The sequence below is a fragment of the Belonocnema kinseyi genome, chromosome 4 (assembly GCF_010883055.1).
Source record: "Belonocnema kinseyi isolate 2016_QV_RU_SX_M_011 chromosome 4, B_treatae_v1, whole genome shotgun sequence".
Classification (NCBI taxonomy): domain Eukaryota; kingdom Metazoa; phylum Arthropoda; class Insecta; order Hymenoptera; family Cynipidae; genus Belonocnema; species Belonocnema kinseyi.
In genome coordinates, this window is record NC_046660.1 from 151175100 (window position 1) to 151200728 (window position 25629).

General features: G+C 35.8%; 1 protein-coding gene across 1 annotated transcript in view; it reads right to left on the reverse strand.

Moving 5' to 3' along the window:
- Positions 1-442: 442 nt before the first annotated feature.
- Positions 443-25629, reverse strand: part of LOC117171995 — a 176394-nt gene continuing 151207 nt past the window's right edge. The window contains exon 4 of the mRNA XM_033359711.1: positions 443-1277. Coding sequence (XP_033215602.1) covers positions 896-1277 — 382 coding nt within the window. The 3' untranslated portion in view covers positions 443-895. The remainder of the gene's footprint in view (positions 1278-25629) is intronic.

The window sequence follows — 25629 nt, forward strand, 5'->3', positions numbered from 1 at the left end:
AGCATCTACCGAGTGGAGTTTGTCCAGATTACATTATATAAGAAGTGATGGAGTTATTTCATTTGTTTATGAGGAAAAAACAGACCGTCTTTTTGAAGCCAACTTTATGAGATTTAATTAATTTGCTTTGCCGCTTAGTTTACCTGTGAGCACAATAACTTTGAAACTTACAGTTTTAGACTAAACTTGTTTTTACTAGACCAAGAGACTGTTGTAATAAAGAAAAAACCTGTTTTTCTATAATTACCTATTTTTTTCGCACACCTTTGGTCCCAGGATTTAGATTGAAATATATAGGATTTTGATCTGTAGGCTGACACTGCGGAAATTCGGTTTGTAGGCTCAAATCTGGTAGCTTCGATTGTGCTCGAATCGCCAGTGGATGTTTTATATATTTTTTTTTATATATTAAGTTCAGTGATAATATAAAAAATATTATTAAGCAAATTTATTATCTTATGACTATTCCGTAAGTAGTATATATTTATATAACAACACTATTATAACATGGGTACATGTGTGATACAAAACTAATGTCATAGGGTTACAGAACAGAGTTTGTCATATTTCATCACATATTTCATCACTTTCCTCGACTTATCCCCAGATAGAACGGAGCGAGTAAAGTTTACTTCAAAAGGGATATAGCTTACTAGTATAATAATAATAATAATAATAATAATAATAATAATAATAAAAATCTAATTAAATTCAATCACTGTGACCCCTTAGACAATGTCCACCTAAAATTATTCAAAAAAAATTTCTCGAGGGTCAATATAATTCCCCACTGATTTTTGAATTAAAATTATAATTTATTATGAATTAAAAATTTTTTCACTTTTATTTGTGTAATGGCTCTTATAAAATAAAATTCTAGAGATTGTTTATTTATTTATGGGACATAACGGAGAGGAAATAAATGTCGAAGATCTGTACTCAAGCGGCTTCCAGAATCTTTAAGTTTTAAGAGGACTTCTTGAGCTTGTACTTTTGAATCCTCCCGGGTAAGTTCATTGCGTTCCAAAGTGTTTTCTAAAATATGTTTAAGCTGTGGTCCAATACCACCGCCAACCGACGTTTCCAAAATGTTTAAAACTTCATCCGAATATCCTGCGTACTTAGCTAATCCCTGCTTCTTAGCGTCCTTGTTTAAAACATCATAGAGTGATGCCAGTTGCTGTAAAGATGCCCTGAGTGGCATTGCAGAAAGTTTCAAGTAGCTGATTAAACTTGGTCTAGGTTCTTTAGTAACCCTTTCTCCTAACAGTGTGAATCTAAAACAAAACAAAAATGCAATATATTGAATAAAATCTTTTGGTTCATCTAGAAAATTTTCCGTCCACTGACTTTTTGGACTGCACTTATAATAAAATTAAGTAAATGATAATTAAGTATAACATCATGAGGGAATATTTTAAGCGACCGAACAAGAATCACGTAATGCTTTTTTCGAACAATTTTATATATACTGAAATACTCGGATTTTATATATACTTGAATAAAATATTAAAGTTACAGTTATCTTAGCGCTTAAGAGGGCTGTCTACTAGCGTGGGAACTCTAAGTTGAGTGTGTGAGAGAGACAGAAATATGATAAGAACGCCCCAAAGGGTGGAGCTTTTTAGAGGAAAAAAATGTTGACAGCCAATCATAGTTAGAATATCTTCAGAAAAAGGGTACATAGTAAAAAAAGTTTCAAAAGCATTGCCACTCTAGTTGCTAAGGAAAGTTGACGTCAAAAACAAATAATTTATTTCGCAGAAGGATGATGTAAAAAGTAACATTATACACTTTTTAATCAATACATTAATTCGTGGGTTAATCACTATTCATTTCACGCCTATAACGATTTATGAATTATTTAAAGTATTTGAAACATTTTAAAAGATTTTTGTTTATAATTTATAAGATTATAAATATTCCAAGTATTTTGAAAAAGATTTTAATAATCCGAAGAAATTTTTTTAACATTTTAGGGTATTTTATAAGTTTCGAAAGCAGTTTTAGCAGCTTTTAATCATAAGCATTTTAGGTGATTTGAAAACATTCCAAGTAATTTAAAAAAATCAATTTTATTACTTTTATGTCATTTTAAATCTTTCTTAATACATTAGGATAAACAATCTTCTATAATTTTAGAAGATATGAAACGATTTTATAGGGCGTATATGAGCTTTTAAAATATTTAAAAAGATTTAGCATTATCTTATAAGATTCATGAGGATTTCTATGATTTTGAGGAATTTAAAAACTTTTAATGTACTTTAGTACATTTAACATGCTTTAATAATATATCATTTTTTTCATTAGAATATCCTTATAACGTATTTTTTATCAAAATCCTTGGCATTTCCGGCAGCTTTAAACGATTTTGTAGGAGTTTACAGAATTTCTTTATTAAATTACAAAGAAATTTCCTATCGATTTCAGTAATTTAATTTCTGTTTAATTTAAGTTTAATGTAATTTCTCACATATTTTTCTATTTATTTCCGCAATTTGAAGGCTTTCAAAGACTTGAATATTTTATGATATTTTAAAATATTCAATGACACTTTTCAAGGTATTTAAACAATATCAAGGCATTTCCAAGGGTCTTAGTAATTTTGAGGCGTTTAAAAATTTTAATGGACTTTAAAGAAACGCTTAACAAGACATGAGGGATTGCATAGGGTTTCGAAGATTTGAAGAGGTTTTAAAATATTTTTTTACAATTCCCTGGAAATTCGCCCTGAAATCTGATTAGTTTATCCTAAATTCTTTTGAATTTTTAAAAAATTTTCTAATTTCACTCAATTTTCACCTAATTTAATTACTTTTTCCATATTTTTTGTTTTCAATTCACTTGATTGCTGTTTAAATGCCGATTAAATTTGTATTAATTTCGTCTAGTTTTTCTCAATTCTTTTTAATTTCTGCAAATTCTCAAAAAATGTATTATATTTAATCAAACGGATTAACAATTTTTTGTAATTCAACATTTTTATTATTTCCACTCTTTTGTAACCATTCAACTTTCCGGGCGAGGTAAAGGGTGTGCAATGCATTGAGTACGACAACCTGGTCGGGTCTAAAGATCTCTCTAGGATTTGATCGGCAGGAACGGCAGTTACTTGCCTTAAATTTAACCCAAAAATGCTTTTCGTTTATGCATGTTTCAGCATTTATTTAAAGACAATAATTCCCTCACACACGTTCATCTTTTCAGAAAGACTTTATCTACGTTTATGTGTTATATAATTTTTTAAACAATCATTATAAGCCGATAAACTGGCCTTCAAATATGGGGTAACTTTGACCAATCATATTTTTGAAAAATTACGCCTAAACGACATGTCTCCAAAAGTCCATGTACACAGACCTCGTAATCAGACTAGATGGAAAATAATTTTTTTCAAATTTAACACCATTTTTTTTCTTGAAAACAAGATATTTTTCTCTTGATCCACTGGAAATCGAACCACAGAACTTCTAATTTCCAGTCAAGTGCTTTTTCATTAAGCTTTTAGGGAGATCAGAATGAGAACCTTAATTCAAGAAATTAACGCTAATTTTTAGCTAGGTTTTCAGAGTACAGATAATTATTTAAAATTAATCTTTTCTATCATCAGCAAATGGTACCTCAGCGAAAGTAGATAACCCTCAAAAACTAGTGGAGGCAGAAAATCCACAATATCGATCAAGTTAAGAATCTTCAATAACATAAAATGCTTGAAGTCTTAATCCGACTAGACGGAAATAAATTATTTCAAATTTAAAATAAAATTTTTTTTTCTAGAAAACAAGACCTTTCTCTTTCACTAGATGAAAAATAATTTTTGTATATTTAAAATAATTTTTTTTCTTGAAAACAAGACCTTTCTCTTTTCCTCCATTGGGAAACAAACCAATGAACTTCTGATTTCCAGTCAGGTGATTTTTTATTAAGCTGTTAGAAAAGTTAGAATAAGAACCTTAATTCAATAAAATATCGCTAATTTCTTGCTAGGTGTAAATGGCACAAGTAATTATTTAAACTTAATGTTATATCATCACCGGCTGGTACTTCACCGTCTGTAGATAACTCTTCAAAACCATGGATGCATAAAATCCACAATATCGACCAACTTATGAATCTTCATTCACAGAAAATGCCTAACGTCTTAATCAGACTAGATGGAAAATAATTTTTTTCAAATTTTTAATGAAATTCTTTTTTTCGAAACAAGATCTTTCTCTCTCGCTCCACTGGAAATCGACCACAGAACTTCTGGTTTTTGTTCAGGTGTTCTTCTATCAAGCTATTATAGAGATCAGGATAAGAACTTTAATTTCAGAATATAACGTTAATTTTTAGCTAGGTGTTAATGGTACAAGTTATTCTTCAAAATTATTTTTTTCTATCATCAGCTAATGGTACTTCACCGACAGTTTATAACCCTTTAAAACCATGGAAGTCGAAAATCAGCGATACCAATCAAACTATGACTCTAGAACAACAGAACATGCTTTATATCTTAATCAGACTAGATGAAAAGCAATTTTTGCAAATTTTAATGAAAATTTTTTTCTTGAAAACAATATCTTTCTCTTTCGCGCCACTGTGAATCGAACCGCAGCACTTTTAATTTTCAGTGAGGTGCTTTGTTATTAAGCTATTAGAAAGATCAGGGCAATAGCCTTAATTCGAAAAAATAACGTTAATTTTTAGCTAGGTGTAAATGGGACAAGTAATTATTTTAAATTAATCTGTTATATCATCAGCGAAAGGTACTTCACTGGCAGCAGATAACCCTCCAAAACCATGGAGGCAAAAAATCCACAATATCAATCAAATTAAGAATCTTCAATAACAAGAAATGCTAAACTTCTTAATCAGACTAGATGGAAAATAATTTTTTCAAATTTAAAGTAAAATTTATTCTTGAAAATAAGGTCTTTTGCTCCACTAGGAATCGAACCAAAAAACTTCTCATTTGGGGTTAGGTGCTTTTCCATTAAGCTATTAGAGATATCAGGATAAGAACTTTAATTTCAGAATATAACGCTAATTTTTAACTAGGTGTTAAGGATACAAGTAATTATTCAAAACTAATCTATTATATCACCAGCGAATGGTACTTCTCTGACAGTAGATAACCCTCCAAAACCATGCAAGCATAAAATCCACAATATACATCAAGTTGATAACACAGGCCCACAAAAAAAAGTTGTCTGCACGAGACAAGTGACTAGGCTACCCTTATGGAACTTGAGCCGCTGAATCGAAATATGGCCTTAGAATTTGTCCTACATGTCTCAGATTTCCCCTAGATGCAAAAAGTAGGGAAAAGCCTCGGGATTTTCTCGTCACACAAGCACATACAAAAAATTTGTCTGCGTGAGCAAGTGATTAGGTTACCCTTATGGATTTTGAGCTGCTGAATCCAAATCTGACCTCAGGATTTATCCTACACGTCTTAGTTTTTCCTAGAAGCAGAAAATAGGGTGAAAACTAGGGCTATTCTGGACATTAATTTAATAATACCAGTATACAGAAGAATAAACGTACTGGTGTCCAATTCTTGTGTGTTGTGACTCTTCAGAATCTTTATACACGAAAATTCCCCAGTGTGCCCATAGTTTCCCCTAGTTAGGATAAATCTACGGTAATTGAAGGTCTTGCGCATGTTATACTCACTTATGCAGCAAAAAATAAGATAAATGCTGTTCCCTCTGTAGTTTTGCGCTCTTAATATAAATCTGACCACTACATTTTCTGAGCTTTTACTATTTTCTCCCTAGATGCGAAAATTAGGGAAAAGCTTAGTGATTTTCTGGTCACACAGGGCATAAGCAAAATTTGCCTGCACGAAACGTATCAGTTTTTCCCTAGATGCAGAAAATAGACAAAAACCTAAGGATATTCTTGACATTATTTCGATAATACCAGTTTACGCGAAAATAGACAAAGGTTATATTACTAAGTGCCGGGACTTGTATAGACGTGAATTGCACACTGAAATTCTCTAGTGTGCGTTCCGTTTCCCCTATCTTGGGTAATTCTAGGGAAATTGAAGATCTTTCTCATATTACATAGATTTGGACAGGCAAAAATAACAAAAATGCTATATCCTTTGCAGGTTTGCGTGCTAAATCTAAATATGGACTTCATATTTTTCGGGTTTATTTGATTTTTTTGCAAGATGCAAAATGTACGGAAAAGCCTAGGGAATTTCTGGTCACACAGGCCGAAAAAAGAGTTGTCTGCATCTAGGGGGAACCTGTGATGCGTAAGATCAGTTCTGAGGCCATATTCGGATTCAGCAGCTCAAAATCCATAAGGGTAGCCTAGTCACTTCTCTCGTGCAGACAACTTTTTTTTGTGGGCCTGTGTAATCTTTATGACAGAAAATTCTTAACGTCTCAATCAAACTAAATGGAAAACTAATTTTTTCAAATTAAAAAATTTTTTTTTTCTTTAAAACAAGATCATTCTCTTTCAGTCCACTAGGAATTGGACCACAAAACTTCGGACTACCGGTCAGGTATTTTTCCATTCAGCTATTAGGGAGATCAGAATAAGAACCTTAATTCAAGAAAATAACACTAATTTTTAGCTAGGTGTTAATGGTACAAGTAATTATTTAAAATGAATCGGCGATATCATCAGGGAATGATACTTCACTGACAGTAGATTCGGAAGTCCTGTGGTTCGATTTCTAGTGGAACGAAAGAGAAAGATCTTGTTTTCAAGAAAAAAAATTATTTTAAATTTGAAAACATTATTTTCCATCTAGTCTGAGTAAGACGTTAAGCATTTTCAGTTATTGAAGATTCTTAACTTGACCGATATTGTGGATTTTCTGCCTCCATTGATTTGGAGGATTATAAACAACAAATTTTTACAAGATAGTTCAATTTCCAACGAAAAAATAAATCAATTTTCAACTATAAAATATAAATTCTGCAACTAATAATGATAGAGTTGAATTTTCAGTTGAAAATTTATTTTAACGCAAACAGAATTATATCTTTAACAAAATTAAGAAATTATCAATTTAAAAAATTAATTCTTAACCAAAATAGGTTCATTTTCAAGTAAGATGAATTATTTCTTACCTTAAAAGATGGATTTTCGAATCAAAAAGATCAATTTCAAACAAAAAAGAACAAAGATAAGAAATGTAATTTTCAGAAAAAAGTATAATTTTTAACGGCAGAAATGCATTTTCAGCTTAAAAAAATAAGGTTTTAACCCAAAATGAAACAGTTACCTTTTTAATTGAAAAAATTAATTCCTAACAACATAAAAAATCGAATTTACAACAGAATGGTTGAATTTTTAAGCACAGAGGTGAATACACAAACAACGAGAATAATATTCTACAAAAAAGATAAATTTTTCACCGTGAAATTGAATATTTAATTAAAAAACATACATTTTTAACCAAAAATCAATTGTTACATTTTCTGTAAATGAACGAAGTTTAAACCAAATATTTAAATTGTTATATAAAAAAATGATTTCGTACCTAAGAGATCAATTTTCGATCAAAAAGTTATATCCATTAACACTTAATTATCAACAAAAAAATAGAAAGATTTTAAGAAAATTAGTAAAGTTAGAACCTTTTTCAAGTAAGAAGAATTATATATTACCGAGAAATACAAATTTTCAAAATACATGAATTTTAAAATAGACAGTTGAGTTTGTCAACTAAAAAAAGGAAATTTGTTAAGCAGAAACGGAATAGCTTAATTTTCAGCTGAAAAAATTATTTCAATGAATTTATGAATTTTGAAAAAAACATAAGGAATTCCTACCATTAATATTAACTTTCAAACAACAAGGACATTTTTTTAATGAAAAAGACGAATTTTCAAATAAAATATATACACGTTTAAACTAAAATTGTAGTTTCTACTCGAGTAAAAATGCTTCGACTTCAGTTTGACTTGAATTTCCCACAATCAAGACATGCTGAAATCGAAAAGTTCGACTCGAGCTTGTCTCAGTTTATAGACGGAGCCAGATTTCAATTCATTTCTTGGAGACATGTTTCTAGGTCTTGAAGACATAAATTTATCGCATGTAGCGAATTTTAATAACTCCAACACGAGCAGTTTATAACTTCGAGTGTATACCTGTCCTAACAAAAAGGGTCAGTCTGTCATAAAAGTATCCTCGGGTTGCGGATAGAGCGTCCCTGTACCAAGGGTTTCTGCTGAGTATGGTTACAAAATAGATAGGCCGTCGCGGACAATTGTCCAGGGGTGGTCCCGAAGGAATTAACCCCCAAGCGGAGGTGTGAAAACCGTGCCGAAAGCTGAATGGCACCTGGATGAGGTGTCTAGAACGGTGACTCTGGGATACCGGGCGACCTCTCAGAGTACGCAGCCTTATCATTGCATGCGGGACTCTAAAAGGATGGACGAATCCCTTTCCCTAGCTTCTCGTGGGAACAACAATGACAACACCAAACATAGTAGTAGTAAGTTCGGTTCAAAACAACAGAACGCGCAGGGCTCTCGACAATGGGTCGGCCAACAATGCCGACCACTCTAGAGCTGGGGGACCAATGAAAATGGATTCAATGCGATATATCGGCAGAATCATGGGACCTTTAGGTGGCCGGAGCGCCTAAATCACGACTTGCTAAAGTGCTACGATGCAAATATGGGCCCTGAACGGGGTTACATGGCACGGCTCATGCTCTGTGGTGCGAGAAACACCCGGAGCTATCGCACTTTTCGCAGTCACGTCTGTGAAACCATGCCGAACTACTCCGAAAAGGGGGCTATGTAAGCGGAACGCCTACTCTACCGCATCTAGAACAAGCGGGTCACACAGAAAGAGAGGCGACACTTAAGACCAACTGCGGGCAGGCATTCAATAGAGGAAGAGCGATGCTTTATGACCCGGAGAAACATCAACACCAAGGTTTTTCTCAAGCCTAAAGATCTGGCTGAAATGGATGACGAGCTTCTTGGACATTTTTCCGAAGAATCCGACCTCTGGACTATCAATTATTGTGTGTATAATGCAGCGAGAGCTTTGGCCGATGCGAACCGTAAAACAAAACCAACGGTTGATCATAAGACCAAAAGACAAATGTATCAGCTTGTCATAAAGATAGGCTGGGAAAGACAGTACGCGTCCCGCATTCAGTGTGTGATTGACTACATCACATCTGGCAGGAATTTTACCGCCAATGTTCGAAAGTTCGCGCGCGAACTCCAGACCCGTTATCACACACTTAACAAGTGAAAGCTGCTGACCATCAGGCATTATATTGTTGAGAGAAAACGGATACTATTTGAAGCTAAGAGAAGTCTAGAATGGAGGGAGAGATGGGAGAAAAAAAAAGAAAATCAATAGTTTCTTTTTGACCCATCTCAACTCTTCCACGAGCCTTCAATTACTGGCAACCACCCGCCCCAACCAGAGGAGGTTGAAGTATTTTGGAGAAAAGCCTACGAAGTGCAGCATAGACTGAACGAAGACAGAGAAAATATAAAAAGCTTCAAGGAGCTGTGTGATGCCCTCGTAACACCTAATCAAGAATGCCCACCCATCACTACCGAGGAGGTGAAAAAAGTGCTAAGAGAGATGAAGAAGTATTCCGAACCGGGGCCAGATTGTATCAAAACCTTCTGGTGGAAGAAGTTTCCTTCAACCCATCAGCATTTGGCCCGTATTTTCACCTTATATTTAAGTCGGAAGAGCCGACAATTCTCCTGCCAAAAATAGGCAACTTAGCTGACCTGAAGAATTACAGGCCAATCACTTGTCTAAACACACTCTATAAGATATTCATAGCTATCCTAAATGATAGGATTGTTCGGGCGATTGAACCTGTGTAGCAAGAAATGTATGAAAAACGGGGCTCAAAGGAAGGCATAGCGGGATGTCTAGGGATTGTCGAACGATATACTAAGGAAATTGAAATGCAATTTAGGTTAAACAAATGCGCCGAGATTTATTTAGAGCGAGGAAAACTTAATGACATTCTTTAAGATCCTGAGCTCGTTGATAGAAGCGCTATACGACACCTTTGCGCTGGAGAGACTTATACACACCTAGGCGTGTCACAGAGCCGCATTCAGGATGTGACACCTATAAAGGATACTCTCCGAAGCAGATACAAACGTCTGATCCGGCAAATTTGGTCTCTGGAACTGTCGGCGAAGAACAAAGTATCTGCAACGAACATGCTTGCTGTTCCAGTAGTACTCTGTTCATTTGTAGTAGTTCCATGGACGAAGAACGAGCTCAAATCCCTTAATATCGGGACAAGAAAGGTATGCATGAACAAAAGCATGCATCTTAAGTTTTCTGTTCTGCGACTGTATATCGCACGCCGTCAAGGTGGTCGCGGAATATTGAGTCTTGAGTGTCTTCACAACTGGATTATTCTGTGTACAGCACATAGAATTGCAAATGAAAGAGATCCTCTTCTTAAAATGGTCAGGAATCACGAAGAAGTGGGCGAAGGAGCTTTTCTGTGCAAAGCAGCGGAGTAGGCTGCTGGAACACTCGGACTTAACTTCAGTATGAGGGGTTAGCAAAATGCATCAAATCTTATCCATCTCGAGTACTCACTCCTGAATGCCCGGAATAAGAAAGCACAAGAGAAAAACTTTCGTGAACAGCTCCTCGATAAGAGGATGCACGGTATGTTCCACAAAAGTGTGTAGTATCTGTCAATGTTGTGTGAGCTAACGTTTGCTTTCCTTAAATCGCCCGAATTTAAGTCTGGTACGGAGGGTTTGATTTTGGGATGCCAAGACGGTGTCATTTACACCCTAACATACCGTCGCCATATTTTGAGCCAATACATTCGGGGGGATAGCTGCAGGGCGTGTTATGCACACCTCGAACGTTTAGCTCACATACTATCTAGTTATCAAACTCATGCGGGAACGACCTATGTCCAAATGCACAATGCGGCACTAAGAATGCTTTATTACCATCTCTGTCACTCTTACGGCATTGACCTTAATATCACTCCTTTAAATGCTTCTAGGGAAAGCGAGTCAATTGTCGAGAATGGGAAGTTCCGCATATGCTGGAACGATTGTACCTGGAATATTCTGTTAAACTAATTGTCCTTATCATCGGCGGTTTTGGAGGTGCCAAACTTTTACTCGTTAATAACCTGAAAAGTATCCCTGCGTGTCAACAATACGCTAAAACTCTTGCGGGAAAAATGCAGAAGGCGGTAGTCCTTGGATCACTCCGTGTTCTCAGGGTGCACGAAAATTTTGCCGGACTGTCGCATTGATTCCGTTACAGACTCTAACCTCCTATCTCACGGTCGTGAGATACTTGTTTGACGATGATACCGAAGATACCGCTTGTTTTTCAGTATTTCTGACGGCTTGTAACGATTTAGTGGAGAAACAATGTTGATTATATAGATTCTTCTACCTTTTTTGTTTCTCGCATCACGATGGCAGGTCGATTGGCCCGTATTTAATTATCCGCTTGGATAGTAACGTTTCGATATAAAATGTAATTTTCGCTTTCTAAAACGGGTATTGGAATGTATCTATAGAAAGGCATCCATTCTTTTAAGAGTCCTAGGTTTAGGGCAAAGTGTTAATGTATAATACCCGCTACATCATTATGTCTGTGCGTATATTCTTTCTGAGCCATTACGCCACAGCCATCAATAAAGTGCTCGATAGATTTGTTTGTATCTCCAGATATTCGGCACTGCTCTATCACGTCTTAATGTAACACGTGTTTGCGACAATTCCTAGTGCTGACAACCTTGAACTGTATCGCAATGCCGAATCCTAACGTCCCTGGATACAGAACACCCTTTCTTAGCCAAATATTGGATGCCTGACTATCCACTTTATTTTGATCTAACGTTTTGGGATGCTCACTATGCATAGCTTTCTGCCTCCATTGTATTTCTAATTCCTTTATGGTTTCTGTCGTGATATGCAACGCTCCATATAAGGACAAGTTTAAGAGTATGTAGTCAACATCCGTTTTACAGATGGTGCTGTAAAGCGCAACATTTCGTTTGCTGTTAAAATGATCTTACAACTGTATGACTTGTAACTCACACCGTTTTTTTGACATATACAACGCCCCTACCCCTATATATCGTGGTAGAACTGCTCTTTCAATCGCTAGATTTTTGTGGTGCATTTGGTCCTTCGTCATGTCTACGCGAACAACTATTGTTTAAAGTTGTGATATTTCGTCTTTATGAGATTTTCTGCGATTGAAAAATATTCAATTTATCGACATCGCCTATTTCAAAGCTATTTTTCTTTTTCTTATTATTTAAAGAAATATTTCAAGTTACGTCATTTCTCAATTTGAGAGTGTGATGATATCCTTGACGCTTGAGAAAACAGTGTGCGAGCAGAAGTGAATCGCGACAGATTGTAGTCCGATCTTTTCGGATCAGTAAAGCGATTAACTGAATCAAGACATTAATTATTATATCTTACAAAAATGTCTATATAAACGAGTGAATGAGTGATCTGTGTGGTTCTATAACATGATCTTAGTCTGTCAAATATTCTATACTTAAAATAAAACTTGAACTTATTATTATTTGTAACGATTCTTCTCTATCTATTCCTGATCTGGAAAAAATAATATTTATAAACATAAACATTAAACAAAATAGTCCTTCGAGCCGAATAGAAGATCGTGAAAAAACATTAAAATGTGTAAAATTGGTATAGAAAAGATCAAAGTGAGAAATTTTATTAAGTGAAAGCACAGGAACTAGGTGGAAAATATGACGGCTTGAGGTCACATAGCAAGGATAAGCTGGTGACAACATCTTCGCACCTAGTGTAAGCAGTCGTTCTTTTCCAAACAGTCTGTACTGTACTCTTTCATGCTGTCATTCTTTACTGGATCGGCCTTTCATTATTCTTACCCTGAAGGAAGAAATAACAGGTTTTCCAGCTGATATTTAGATGATTGTCAACACACTTAATTTTATGCTTTGATAATTCAAAACGATTCCTTGTCAAATGTAACAAGATAACACTATTTGGAATTGTCCATAAAGGGCGAAGCTAAAGCTTTTTTAAGACATGTTTCGATAAATAATGCTAACTTTATTTCCACTTCTGAGTCACTGAAGGCCAGATTTGACAACAAAATAACTTTAATCTCAACTCATTTACAAGCCTTTATCAATCTTCCTGATGTGTCGAATAATATTCTGGAAGACTTGAAAAACTTACGCGATAAAACAAATGAGTCATTGGCGGCTCTCAAAAATTTTGAACGCTTAACAGAACATTGGAGTGATTTACTTGTTTTTATACTGGTTAAAAAGATTGATATTGGTACTCTCAACGAATGGGAGATGCATATTGGTTCGACCAGATAATTGTGTTAGTAAATTCAAATTTTACAAGTGCGGTAGGAGACCTAATTCCCTGTTGCATTCAGATAATTACACAGCCACACAAAAAAAGTGTGCGGATCTGGTAACAAGACACACATATTCCTATGGATTTTGGGACTCTGAATTCAAATTCGGTATCAAAAATCACCCATCACGTCATGGTTGAGCCAGTACCTTAAAAAATGACGAAAAATCATGCACTGAGGCAAATAAATTTCAAAGTAATGCCAGTGATGCAAATTCTCACTTCAAAAACACGTCGACAACTGTGAAGGATCAACCCTTGCCTCATATCAACTTATTTAGCATAACTTTACCCAACAGAAACTGACCTCACCTAACCTGAATTAACAGAAATTTATTGAACTACACGTAAAGCTCTGGAAGCATATTTTCCCAGTAGCAAATGTGTGCTACATCGAATGGGTCTACTCGAGCCTAACCTACAAATAAATATAACCTAGCCTAACCTAACCTCGCGAAACACAATTAGACTGATTGTGTTGTCCCGTTGTGCTTGCGGTACTGTTTCATTCAACTTCGGCCTAATCTACATAGAGGTTTAACCAATACTAACCTAACAAAACCTGACCTAACCTGACCGATGACGCTGGCAACCCCGTTCTTGCATACTTGCATACTTTCATATTTTCACATTAATAGCAGTAAATGTCTGGAGTTTCGTAACCGCTTGTTGGTAGCATTATTCGCCTGTGTCTGTAACCAGGGCACCTCCACGTGGTGATGGTGGGCAACGGATCCACATTGGCTGAGTCCCTGGGTTAGATTCATTTGTAGGTTAAGATCGAGTTAACCTATTAAATATAGCACACATTTAAGACTGAGAACCGTACGCTTACATAGCTACACGTGTGGTTGAATTTCATTCGGCTAGGTTAGGTTAGGTCAGGTTTTGTTAGGTGAGGATAGGTTAAACCTCTATGTAGGTTAAGCCGAAGCTGAATGAAACAGTACCGCGAACACAACGGGACAACACAATCAGTTTAATCGTGTTTCGTGAGGTTAGGTGAGGTTAGGTTAGGCTAGGTTAGATTTATTTCTAGGTTAGGCTCGAGTTGACCCATTTGATGTAGCGCACATTTGCTACTGGGAAAATATGCTTCCAGAGCTTTACGTGTAGTTCAATAAATTTCTGTTAACTCAGGTTAGGTGAGGTCAGGTTCTGTTGGGTAAAGTTATGCTAAATGAGTTGATATCAGGCAAGGGTTGAATCTTTACAGTTGCCGACATGTTTTTGAAGTGAAAAATTGCATCACAGGCATTATTTTGAAATTTATTTGCCTCAGTGCATGATTTTTCGTCATTTTTTGAGGTTATGGCTCAACCATGACGTGCTGGGTGATTTTTGATACCGAATTTGAATTCAGCGCCCCAAAATCCATAGGAATACGTGTTTCTTGTTACTAGATACGCACACTTTTTTTGATAATTCTCAATTGGCAGTTTCAGGTTCTCTCCTGTCAAAATCAAATGATCCCGGCAATTCCACACTGGGGGTGGGGATGAATCATGTTTCGCTTAAAGAAGCAGACGAGAAAGTTTCATTTCATTTTCTAAATAATCATCAAAATTTATCGCGCTCAAACTTACTCACTGTGGCTGTTATTTCCTTCCAAGCGGAAAATGGAAGAAGTTACAGATTTAGAATTGGAGATCACATCGCTTCGTTTATATGGCTAACATTGAAAAAATGTTTAGACAAATTCTAGTTGACCCTCGGGATTGCGACTATCAAAGAATTCCCTGGATTTCTCCTGATAAAAGGCTCGTCGCTTGTAGACTTTTAATCGTTACTTATGGTACTGCTTGTGCTCCTCATTTGGCTAACAAAGTGGTTAAGCAGTTAGCTAATGATGAGGGAAATAGATTTCCTTTAGTCCAAATTATTCAGAAAATAATATTTGCGTCGATGATGTTTCGTTTGGTGCAGATAGTCAGATGCAAGAACTTTGGCTACTTCATGGCTTTTCTGACGCTTCCTCGTTTGGGGTTGCGTGGAGCTGCATTGCTAACTAAGACACTTAAGTTTGTCATGCAAAATATGTCATTGGATAAAATACCTGTTTACTGTCACACTGATTCCGTAACAGTTTTGGCTTGGCTAGGAAAACGTCCTTCCAATTGCTCTGTGTTTGTTGCCAATAGAGTTTCCGTAATTCATGAGCTGGTACCTCGCGCGAAATGGCGATACATTTCTACTATACATAATCCAGCCGACTGCGCTACACGAGGACTCACGCCCGAAAAATTGATAAGGCATTCCTCATGGTGGCAAGGTCCATCTTGGTTAACTTTGTATTCCTCAAAATGGCCTAAATATCGCCACGCAGCCCCCGCGCAATCAAATTTAGAACAGCGGCCACTTAAGAGTCATCAAGTTTTGAGTGTGATCAAAAGTAGCTTAAATCCTACTCTTAACCAAGATTGCTTAGCGTAATTTTCTATTCCAAAAGGTTTATTGATGCCTTTGTGTTCAAACACTCAAAACTTAATAAGCTTAAACCTAAATTTTCAACCGTGTCTCTTGAGGCTATTGAACTCCGACAAGCTGTTATATTTTGGATTAAATTTGTCCAGGAAAATTCCTTTTCTAATGAGATAAAAGCTTTGAACGAAGAAGATTGGGTGGTTTCAAAGAACTCGCTATTAAAAAGTTTGAATCCATTTTTGGATTCCAACAATCTCTTAAGGTAAAGTGGAAGACTACGGCATGCTCCTATCAGTTTTGATGAGAAGCATCCTATCATTTTGCCGCGTCAGCACATTAGTGAGCTTATCGCCACGCATGCTCACCTTTGATCTTCGTGAGAGAGCGCCTGTGTCTCAACAACTTATGGGAGACTTACCTGAATTTAGAGTAACCCCAAGTCGTCCATTCACACTTTCTGGTGTGGACTATGCAGGCCCATTTAATGTTCGCTTTGCTTTCGGTCGTGACAGAAAGAGTTACAAAACTTACGTTGAGATTTTCGTCTGTTGCTGACCTGTACACTTGTACAGTGTAAATGGTACGACATTTCATGGTGCTGACCGGGAATCAAAAAAATGTCTTTTCATTCTTAGACTGGATGCTAATTTGCATAATGAGTTCGCAGTTCAAGGTACTTCTTGGGATTTCATACCTCCTTCCGCTCCTCATTTTGGGGGTTTATGGAAGGCTGGGATTAAGAGTTTTAAAGACCATCTGAAAAGAATTTTAGGTGCACATACTTTTACATACGAAGAGTTTTATACCCTTCTTACTCGTATAGTAGCTTGCCTTAATTCCCGTCCTATTGCCTCTCTTTCAAATGATCCTGAAGACTTTTCCTATCTTACACCTGGACATTTTCTGATTGGAGCCCCTTTGACCAGCATTCCAGAACCCTCATTGGAAATTACTTCGGAAAATCGATTAAATCGATGGCAGTTAGTACAAAAACTTGCAGATATTTACTAGAGATGATGGCTGTTGATTATTTACAGTCTTTACAAAAACGCTACAAATGGTTCAACAAAGAACTAAATCTTGTGATCGGTGATATCGTTCTTTTGAAACATGATTCGTTACCGCCTTCTAGATGGTTGTTAGGTTGCATAGCTAAATGCTACAAGGGAAATTACTATTTAGTACGTTCTGTTCGCGTAAAAACTTCCAGTTCAGAATACGAGCGTCCGATTACTCAGATTTGTCTGTTACAAGTAAGAGCGAAAGAAATGATCGAAATCTGAACAAACTATAATTAATTAGATTTATAAAAAATTATTCCGTAAACTTAGTGGATTATGGCGGGCGGCTAAAACTATTAAATTTTTGTTACATTTATACTGTTTCTTTACGGCGAGCGGCATTTGCGTTGTTGACAAATACTCGATTAAGCACTTATTGTTTTTTCTTTTCACCGTGCAGTTACCACTCACGAGGCGGGCGGTATGTTTAAAGTTGTGATGTTTCGTCTTTATGAGATTTTATGCGATTGAAAATTATTCAATTTATCGACATCGCCTATCTCAAAGCTATTTTTATTTTTCTTATTATTTAAAGGAATATTTGAAGTCACGTGATTTTCCAGTTTGAGTTTGTGATGATAGCCTTGTCGCTTGAGAAAACAGTGTGCGACCAGCAGTGAATCGCGACAGATCGAAGTCCGATCTTTTCGGATTCGTAAAGTAATTAACTGAATAAAGACATTCATTATTACATATTACAGAAATGTCTATATAAACGAGTGAGTGAGTGATCTGTGAAGTTCTACTATAAAAAGATGGTCATAGTCTGGTCCGAACAGAAGATATCCGTACAGATGTCCGTGCAGAAGATGGGTCACTAGATGACCATCGTCATTATCATGAATTCTGAAACCATGAGACATACTGCTGAGTGTTTTGCTCAATGGATTCAAGGCTAAACAGAACCATAGTGCACTGAAGGAGTCTCCTTGAAATATACCCGTCGTAAGGCATATTGATCTAGTTCTCCTTGGTTGTTCATGATCAAAATACTTGATCATTGTACCCCAGATCCTCATCGCATGAATTAGAAGTCAATAATGCGTGGGCAGATTTTGTAAAGTTTTAAGACATTAAGAGAATAGTCATGCGGCACGGAAGGAAACGCTTGCTCATATTCAATATATGGCATGTGTAAGTTCATTCGGCGCTTAGTAGCTTGAGTCATGGCAACAGCGTCTGCAGTGATTAGATCTCTACTGCCTCGCGAATTTCAACAACATCCTTTTTGTTCTTCTGCAAGGATATCATTCTCGTCGCAATTAGAATATACCTTATCTGCAATGATAGCTGCAAGGCATGTATAATTCTTAGAAGACAGGCTATTGGTAGAATATCAGGTGGATTTTGGGCGTCTCATTTTTTTGTAACATATACGTAGAACACTGGAGCATAAAGCCTGGCATCAGATCCTGCTGTGCAATGATCTTCTGAAAACACCTTGCCAACGCAAGATGCACACTTGTCAGATACTTGTACAAGAAGTTGTGCACCATGCCCGGACTTGGAGGTTTCCAGTTGCATGCCCTTTTCAAAACCGCTGAAGCATCTAAAGCTGTGATGTTTGTCAGAAACATTTCAGGGTTATTGCTTGCTCTTGCTTTCTCCAGTTTGAATCACGCAGTGTCTAAATTAAATTCGTTCATTTTTCCTCAAACACCCGACCAGTAGTTAGTCATATCTTTTAATTGAGGGAAATCAGTGCCTTGCTGGTTGTTTTGCTTTACACTCAGTTCACGATAGGACCTTCCTTCATCTGTCTGAAAGTTTCGATTTTGTTGCCTTCGGAAATTACTTTTCTTGTATCAACGGCGTCTGACATTAAGACAATCAAGTTGCTACCATTGGGAGTCTATAAACTCATCCAATATTGCTGGTCTTAATGTCTCGATGTGCCGAGGGTAGATGATTTTAGAAAAATGGTTTATCACCTTTCTGGTTAAATTTCCTTTTTTGTATTGAGTTAATCTACCCAATTTGCACATTATTTTGCTGACATCTATATCCAACCTGATCTTTCATGGTGGACCACGATCCCTTGCTGGGACAAAAACTGCATTTGCAGGCCTAGTTCTGCGGTCCAACGTTCTAACGGTTGCCATAGCTGCACAGTATATAACAGTTTGCACCTCTACTCTAGTAAAGCATGACCAGAATTCCTTTCAAGGTGCTGTAGTTTTTCTCGGATTTCCCTATCCACATCATCGTTATTAATATTCGGATGTGGTTCTCATGGATCCGGTACATGATGTTTATTACCCCTTAGACCTATGCCTTCAGCTCTAATCAAGTCTTCGTTTTCCACATCTTCCAAGGGGAGTTTATCAATAGGAAGCTGATGTTATACTTCCATTTTGATAGCAGCTATTTCAACAGCCGAAAGCAATCTGTTTGTGTCTAGCTTTGGGTATTTAAGTTAGAAGAATCTATGATGTTCTCTCCTCAAACTTGGAACGTGAAGTTACAGTAGAGTCCTTACTGCTTCCAGCACTGGTCTAATTAAGAAGGGGTGAGGACCGAAATTTGGCGATCAGGGTCGAAAAATCCCGAAAACAAGGTTAGCTGGTCGTCGAACACAGATCGCCAGTTCTCGCCTCACCGCGATCGAGAGAGAGTAGTTAGCGAAACTCGCTGGTTCGTATACGATACCTCCCCCGCGCAAAAATGCCTGTGCTTGTGCCTACTGGCGTGGATCACTATTCTAAGATTTTGACTATCGAGGAAATACCCGATCACGACGTCGACGCTGCCTCGGCTTTTCCTGGTGATTTTACCATCAATCTACAGTTCCTCTGTAAGTGATTAAATATATCTCCACATGTGCCATGTAGCCAATCAACACCGGTGACAATGTAACCTAGGTCAAGACTAAGGTCAAGCCTATCATCACGTTTAGTTTATGTTTTTCAGATTTTAGAGGGGAAAATGTTGTTTCTTTAGGCGAAATAAAGTCATAGAAAGTTAATTTGAAGGTCATTTGAAGATTATAGCGGTCTTTCGAGAAGATAAAATTAAGAAGATTCTCAGAATGAGTAACTAAAGAAATTAAAATGTTTATTTTTTATTTTACTCTAAAAATAAAAGTAAGGAAAATGAAAAAATTTATAAAACTAAGATCGGGAAAAATTAAGATCACAAAAATGACAGATACGGTCCAAGAAAGAAGTTTAGAAAATAGACACGGAGATGGGATATTAGAAAGGAACGAAAATAATCCAGAACATAATGAAACCCAATTTCATAGTCACATAAATTTGTCGCAAAATAGGAACGAATCCCACGGTATAGTTCGTAGATTAAGTCAAACAGTTGGCAGAGTAAACTCTTTGCCACAAATACAATTGACCACGCTTCATAGAGTCACTCGTGCGAAATTTGACTCAACATACCCGCCAGCGAGTCTTTTGCCGCTAATCTCATACTTTGGCGTGGCGTCAGACCGCATACCGCCAAATATTGTACTTTGTCCTAGAAACTGAAATAATGCGGCAAAAGATTCTGGTCTTTCGGAAGCAGAATTATCAGAGCTAGTGGAAATTTTATAGGTGGGTAGGAGATCAATAGAAGATGGAGAAATTAATAATTTCAAGAGAAATGAAACGTATGCAGTAGATTCGTTCATAAATACAAATACGCAAGTAATTAACGAATTAGACGAATTAATTGCTTATGATGAATTTTTTAGAAGAGAACGAGAAGCGTTAAAAAGCACGAAATAATAGAAAGGAAAAATAACGATTTACTGCAGGAAAAATTAAATCTAAGAGCGCATAATTCTTTTTGAATCGCGTGGAAATAGACAAGAAGTTGAAAAAGAGAAAAGGTAGACTGATTTTGAGAGAAAATTAGAGGAGAATAAAAAGAAGAATAGAAAGAGAATAAGTAATGAACGGAGTGCACATCAAACAGTGCATTTTGAATCAGAAAATCATAGAAACTGGGAAAATCCGGATCGAGAAATTAATAGTAGAGAAAGATGTGAAAGTGATTACAGATAGCCCGAGCTAGAAAGTCGTTATCGAGAAATAGAGAATGAAAATAGAGATTAATATTAATAGCAAATGACCAGATTCTAGACAGACCCAATCTAAGAATATGTCAACCCATAATAATACGAATATTTCAGAGGCCTATTTTCCGTTTGGGATATTTCAAACCCCGCTTCAGATCAAGTCAAATTGACCATTTAAATTTAAGAATAGAAAAGATGATAATCCGGTACAATTTCTAGATGACTTATACAGATTAAAAAGAGGATATCAAATTACTGATTTTGATATTCTTAAAAATTTAGATGCAATTTTATCGGGAAAAGCTCTTGAGTGGTGCCGTATAATGAGACATAATTGAAATCCTTTGGGCGATTTTAAAAAACATTTCATTCAAGTTTACATATATGAGAAATTTACAGAAGAGATTAAAAATAAAAATCAAATTTTGTCATCAAAAGGGAGAACAAGACATTCACTCATTTTTAACAGAAATCAGAAAATTATTTGCAAAATTACTACCCAGAAAAGGTCTAGAATAGGAATTTAGAAGAACTTATAAACATTTAAGAGTAGAATATAAATTATATATGAATATAAATGATTTTGAAAACTTTGAAGAATTTGAAAATTTAGGGAAAGAATTTGAAACAGAAATGGTAAAATAAAAAATTAGAGGGCAAGTTTTAAAAGTTTCAAAAAGTAAAGATGTAAATAGAAATCAAGACAATAATCAGAATCAGAGTAATAGTGGAAAGGGTAATATTCAAAACCAAACTCAAAATAATAAACATATTAATGGTCAGAATAGAGGTTATAATGAGCGAGGAGATTACAAAGGTCGATCTCAAAACGGCAAAAGGAAATGCTTCAGTCGTTCATGATATAATCCTTTAATTTCTTTTGTGCGAAATTTAACGTATCCACGAGCAAGAGGTTATTTTAATAATCGCCATCAGCGACAGCTGCGGACTGGCGTTTACCCTCAGGATTGGCGCCCACCGTCACCCCCGTTGGTGTGTCATTCTGTCCACCTTTTTTGTGTGATTTTTTGTGTAAAGATGGATCAGAAGAGCAGGAATGCGCATTCAAGTGCACTGAGTGCGGTGGGTTCTAATTCTGGAGATCAGGAGCGTAAGCAATATGGAGATAATAAGAATAAGATTACTTGTTATTTTTGCGGTAAACCGGGCCACATAAAAATGAATGTTGTCATTTCCAAAATAAGGGAAACGGTCAGGGAAGATTATAAGGGTGAATACATCCTCAAAATCAAATAAAACGCCCGAAAAATTAGATTTAGATTTAGATACCCCGGACGAAACAAGATTTCACGTTTTGATGGATTTTGAGGAACATTTGTACAGGATGTTAATCGATACCGGTACGACACACTCATATGTAGGCCAAAATTTATTGAACATAATTAAACGTAACAACTATGAAATTAAAATCCCTGATTCGGATAAATTAATTGGATCTAATGGTGAGGAAGTAAGTAGCACTGGCCAAGTACTCATTCCTGGGAAATTAGGCAATGTCACTAAAGAATTATCATTTAGAATAGCGTGCAAATTAAGATCAATGGGTATAATAGGAACAGACATGCTTAGAAAATTAGAATTGAAAATGGATTATGAAATTAACAATTAGTGGCTTCCGGAATTGCCTGAGATTCAATATACGATCAAAGCTCGTTCCAAAGCAAATCCGGAAGCAATTAAAATAAATTTATGAGGATAAAAGGGGATTAGAAATGATATACGCCAAATAGGTACACAAACAGGCTGGTCAAGTGTGGAGAGAGACACAAGATCAAATAAAGATAGGAAAAAAAAAAGAAAACGAGAATAAGGAAAGAAAGGAGAGACAGATAGGAACATAAAAAAACATAGTAAAGAAAGAGAAAAAAGATAACCAGCAGGAGAAAGTACGCTTGACAGCACGAAATCAGTACCTCCTTTAGTAAACGATGAATCAACCCCTAAACCAACACCTCCCTCCACCCACACATCAAATAGTAAGAACTCAAATCAGGAACGTATTCCGCAGCTGATGGAAATACAACTGCAGAATAGATACCGAGCGCTGAAAACTCTGGACTATAACAACCTTGAAAATGAGAAGTAAGACCGAATTCGTGAGACAAGTAGTCAAAAAATGAATTAAACGCACGGCAAACCTAACAGTGGTGTTATAAGAAATAAATCTGGAAGTAAAATCAAGAAAAAGTTTAATTCAACAATTTATTGTTAATCTAAAGACAAAAATAGTTTTAAGAACATTAATACGAATAATTTCGCGCAGGGTAAAATTAAAAATAATGGTTCTCGATCGATAGTAGAAAGTATGCAAACTCAACATAAAATGAATTGGATCAATTATAAAAATAACGCTATTATTAACAATAATGCAATAGGAAAACTATTATAAGTTAAGGATCCAATAAGAATAGCATCACAAATATACGAAGGTATAATGGAACTATCGAAGCCAGAACAAAAAAAATGATAGATTATTAACAGAAAAATTCCAGAAATAAGTCAAAAATTAAAAGCAACAAATAGAACAGAACAGAAAATTGATGTTCAGGGACATGATCTTATCAAACAAAAATATTATCACGTCTCATCTAAAATAAAAAAAATAGGGTGCGAAGAAATAGATAGGATGTTAGAAGAAGGAATGATAGAACCATGTAGCAGCGACTGGTCAACACCAGTAGTAATAGCTAAGAAGCCTAATGGGAGGTATAGATTTTGTTTAGATATTAGAAAAGTTATTAATGTCACTAAGAAAGTATTATACCCAGTTCCGATTTTGGCAGAAATTTTGGACACCTTACGTTCAGCGAAATATACAGTGAAACTCTACTACAGCGCCGATTTTGGGGATGACGGTAGGTGGTTAATAACTCATTATAGCCCGCTCCGCTGTTGTTTGTTCACGCTTCAGTGCACGCCTGAGTGACAAACCGCAGACCCCGAGGCCCCCGCGCAGCTCCTGTTATACCGACCTATGGCGCGTTGTCAATTATCGGAAGGGCTCTAGAAAGGAGGACTTTTGAAGAGTTTCACTGTATTTCCAGAATAGGCCTACATTCGGCTTATGACAACTAGCGTTGAAGTCGAATTCCCGAGAAATTACAGCATTTGTGATTCCAGGAAAAGGTATGTTCCAATTTACTAGAATGCCTTCTGGTTTATGCAATGCACCGGCGAGATTCCAACGCCTTATAGATAAAATAATTACTCTTGATTTAAAGCCAAATGTATTCTGCTATTTGGACGTTAGTAATAGTTTCGGAAAATGTTAAAGAGTATGTGCATTATTTAAACTTAGTTTCGGATAGATTGAATAAAGTTATTTTAACGATCAGTCCGGATAAATGTGAATTTAGCTGTTCTGAAATTAAATACTTACGATTGAGGATAAAATAAATAATACTTACGATGAAGATTAAATAAAACCAATTCTCGATTTCCCCAGGGCCTCCGAGCTGGTGTGCATTCAACCTTGACAAAGTTTTAGATAGATAGTTTAAACCCCTGTCGCTGAGGCGCTATATTTGCCACACACACAAACAAACTTTGAGTCATTGATGCTTCAACTAGGCCGCACACAACCTCTTTATTCTTTTTTAAACTGTCACAAATGTGATAAACCACTAAAGATAATTAATAAATGTGTTTTTTCATGTTACGGAGAGAAGAAGGTACAATTTCAAAATTTTTAATTATCAAATCTGTTAAATATATATTTAAAATCTTGTGAACAAATTTAAAAAAAAATTATCGAAAATATTACTGGCGTTATCGTAATATATACCTCTCATATATGTTTTACAAAAAGGCTGACGATTTCTCCACTAAATTCATTAATGTTACTTGTTTACAATCAATAAAAGAACATTATTTTAAAACTTTTTTAATATCTATAAAATTCCCTTAAAATATACTATTTAGTTTTTAGAGAACTGATATTGGGAATTGTATAAAGTGTACATCGTTACTTATTATGTCTACACCGCCAACAAATATATTTATTGAATATGTTTTTATTAACTTCTTGATTCACACTCGTGATAAAATTAAAATTAATGAATTTAAAGGAGAAATCGGCAGTTTTTTTAAATGTATGCCAGAGGTGAAGGGTTATGATAACGTTAGTGCTATTCTAACAAAAAAATATTTCTAAATTTTTCGAGAATATTTGGTCAAATTGAACATCCAGTTTCTACAAAATTAATGTTATGTGTTTAAAAAAATGCTTTCACTGCTTCCACACTATTCAAAATATATTTAATAATTATTTTGAGTGATATATAACCAATGTGACAATTTTGTGTGTATGGCGAATGTAGTGCCTCTGCGACAGGGATTTGAATTATTTATCTAAAATTTTGTCGCACTGAAGTACACAACAGCTTGAGGTCCCTGGATTTCCCACTTCCGTTAACATTCAGGTATCTATAGCGCCTGATAGGAATGGCTTCATGGTACAGGCAATTTATGCTACATTTTTCTAAAATCATAGATCCTAAATATATTATCGGAAAAAGGCAAACTCTGAAAATGGACAGAGGATCAGGAAAAAGCCATGGGTGCGATAAAGAAGTTGTCGACGACAGCTCCTATCCTGGTTTGCCCTGATTTTAGACATCCTTTCCAGTTGTAAACCAAAGCGAGTGATACAGGCTTAGGAGCTGTATTCACTTAAATAATCAAAGGGAATCAATATGTAATAGCATATGCCAGTAGAGGCTTCCATGAA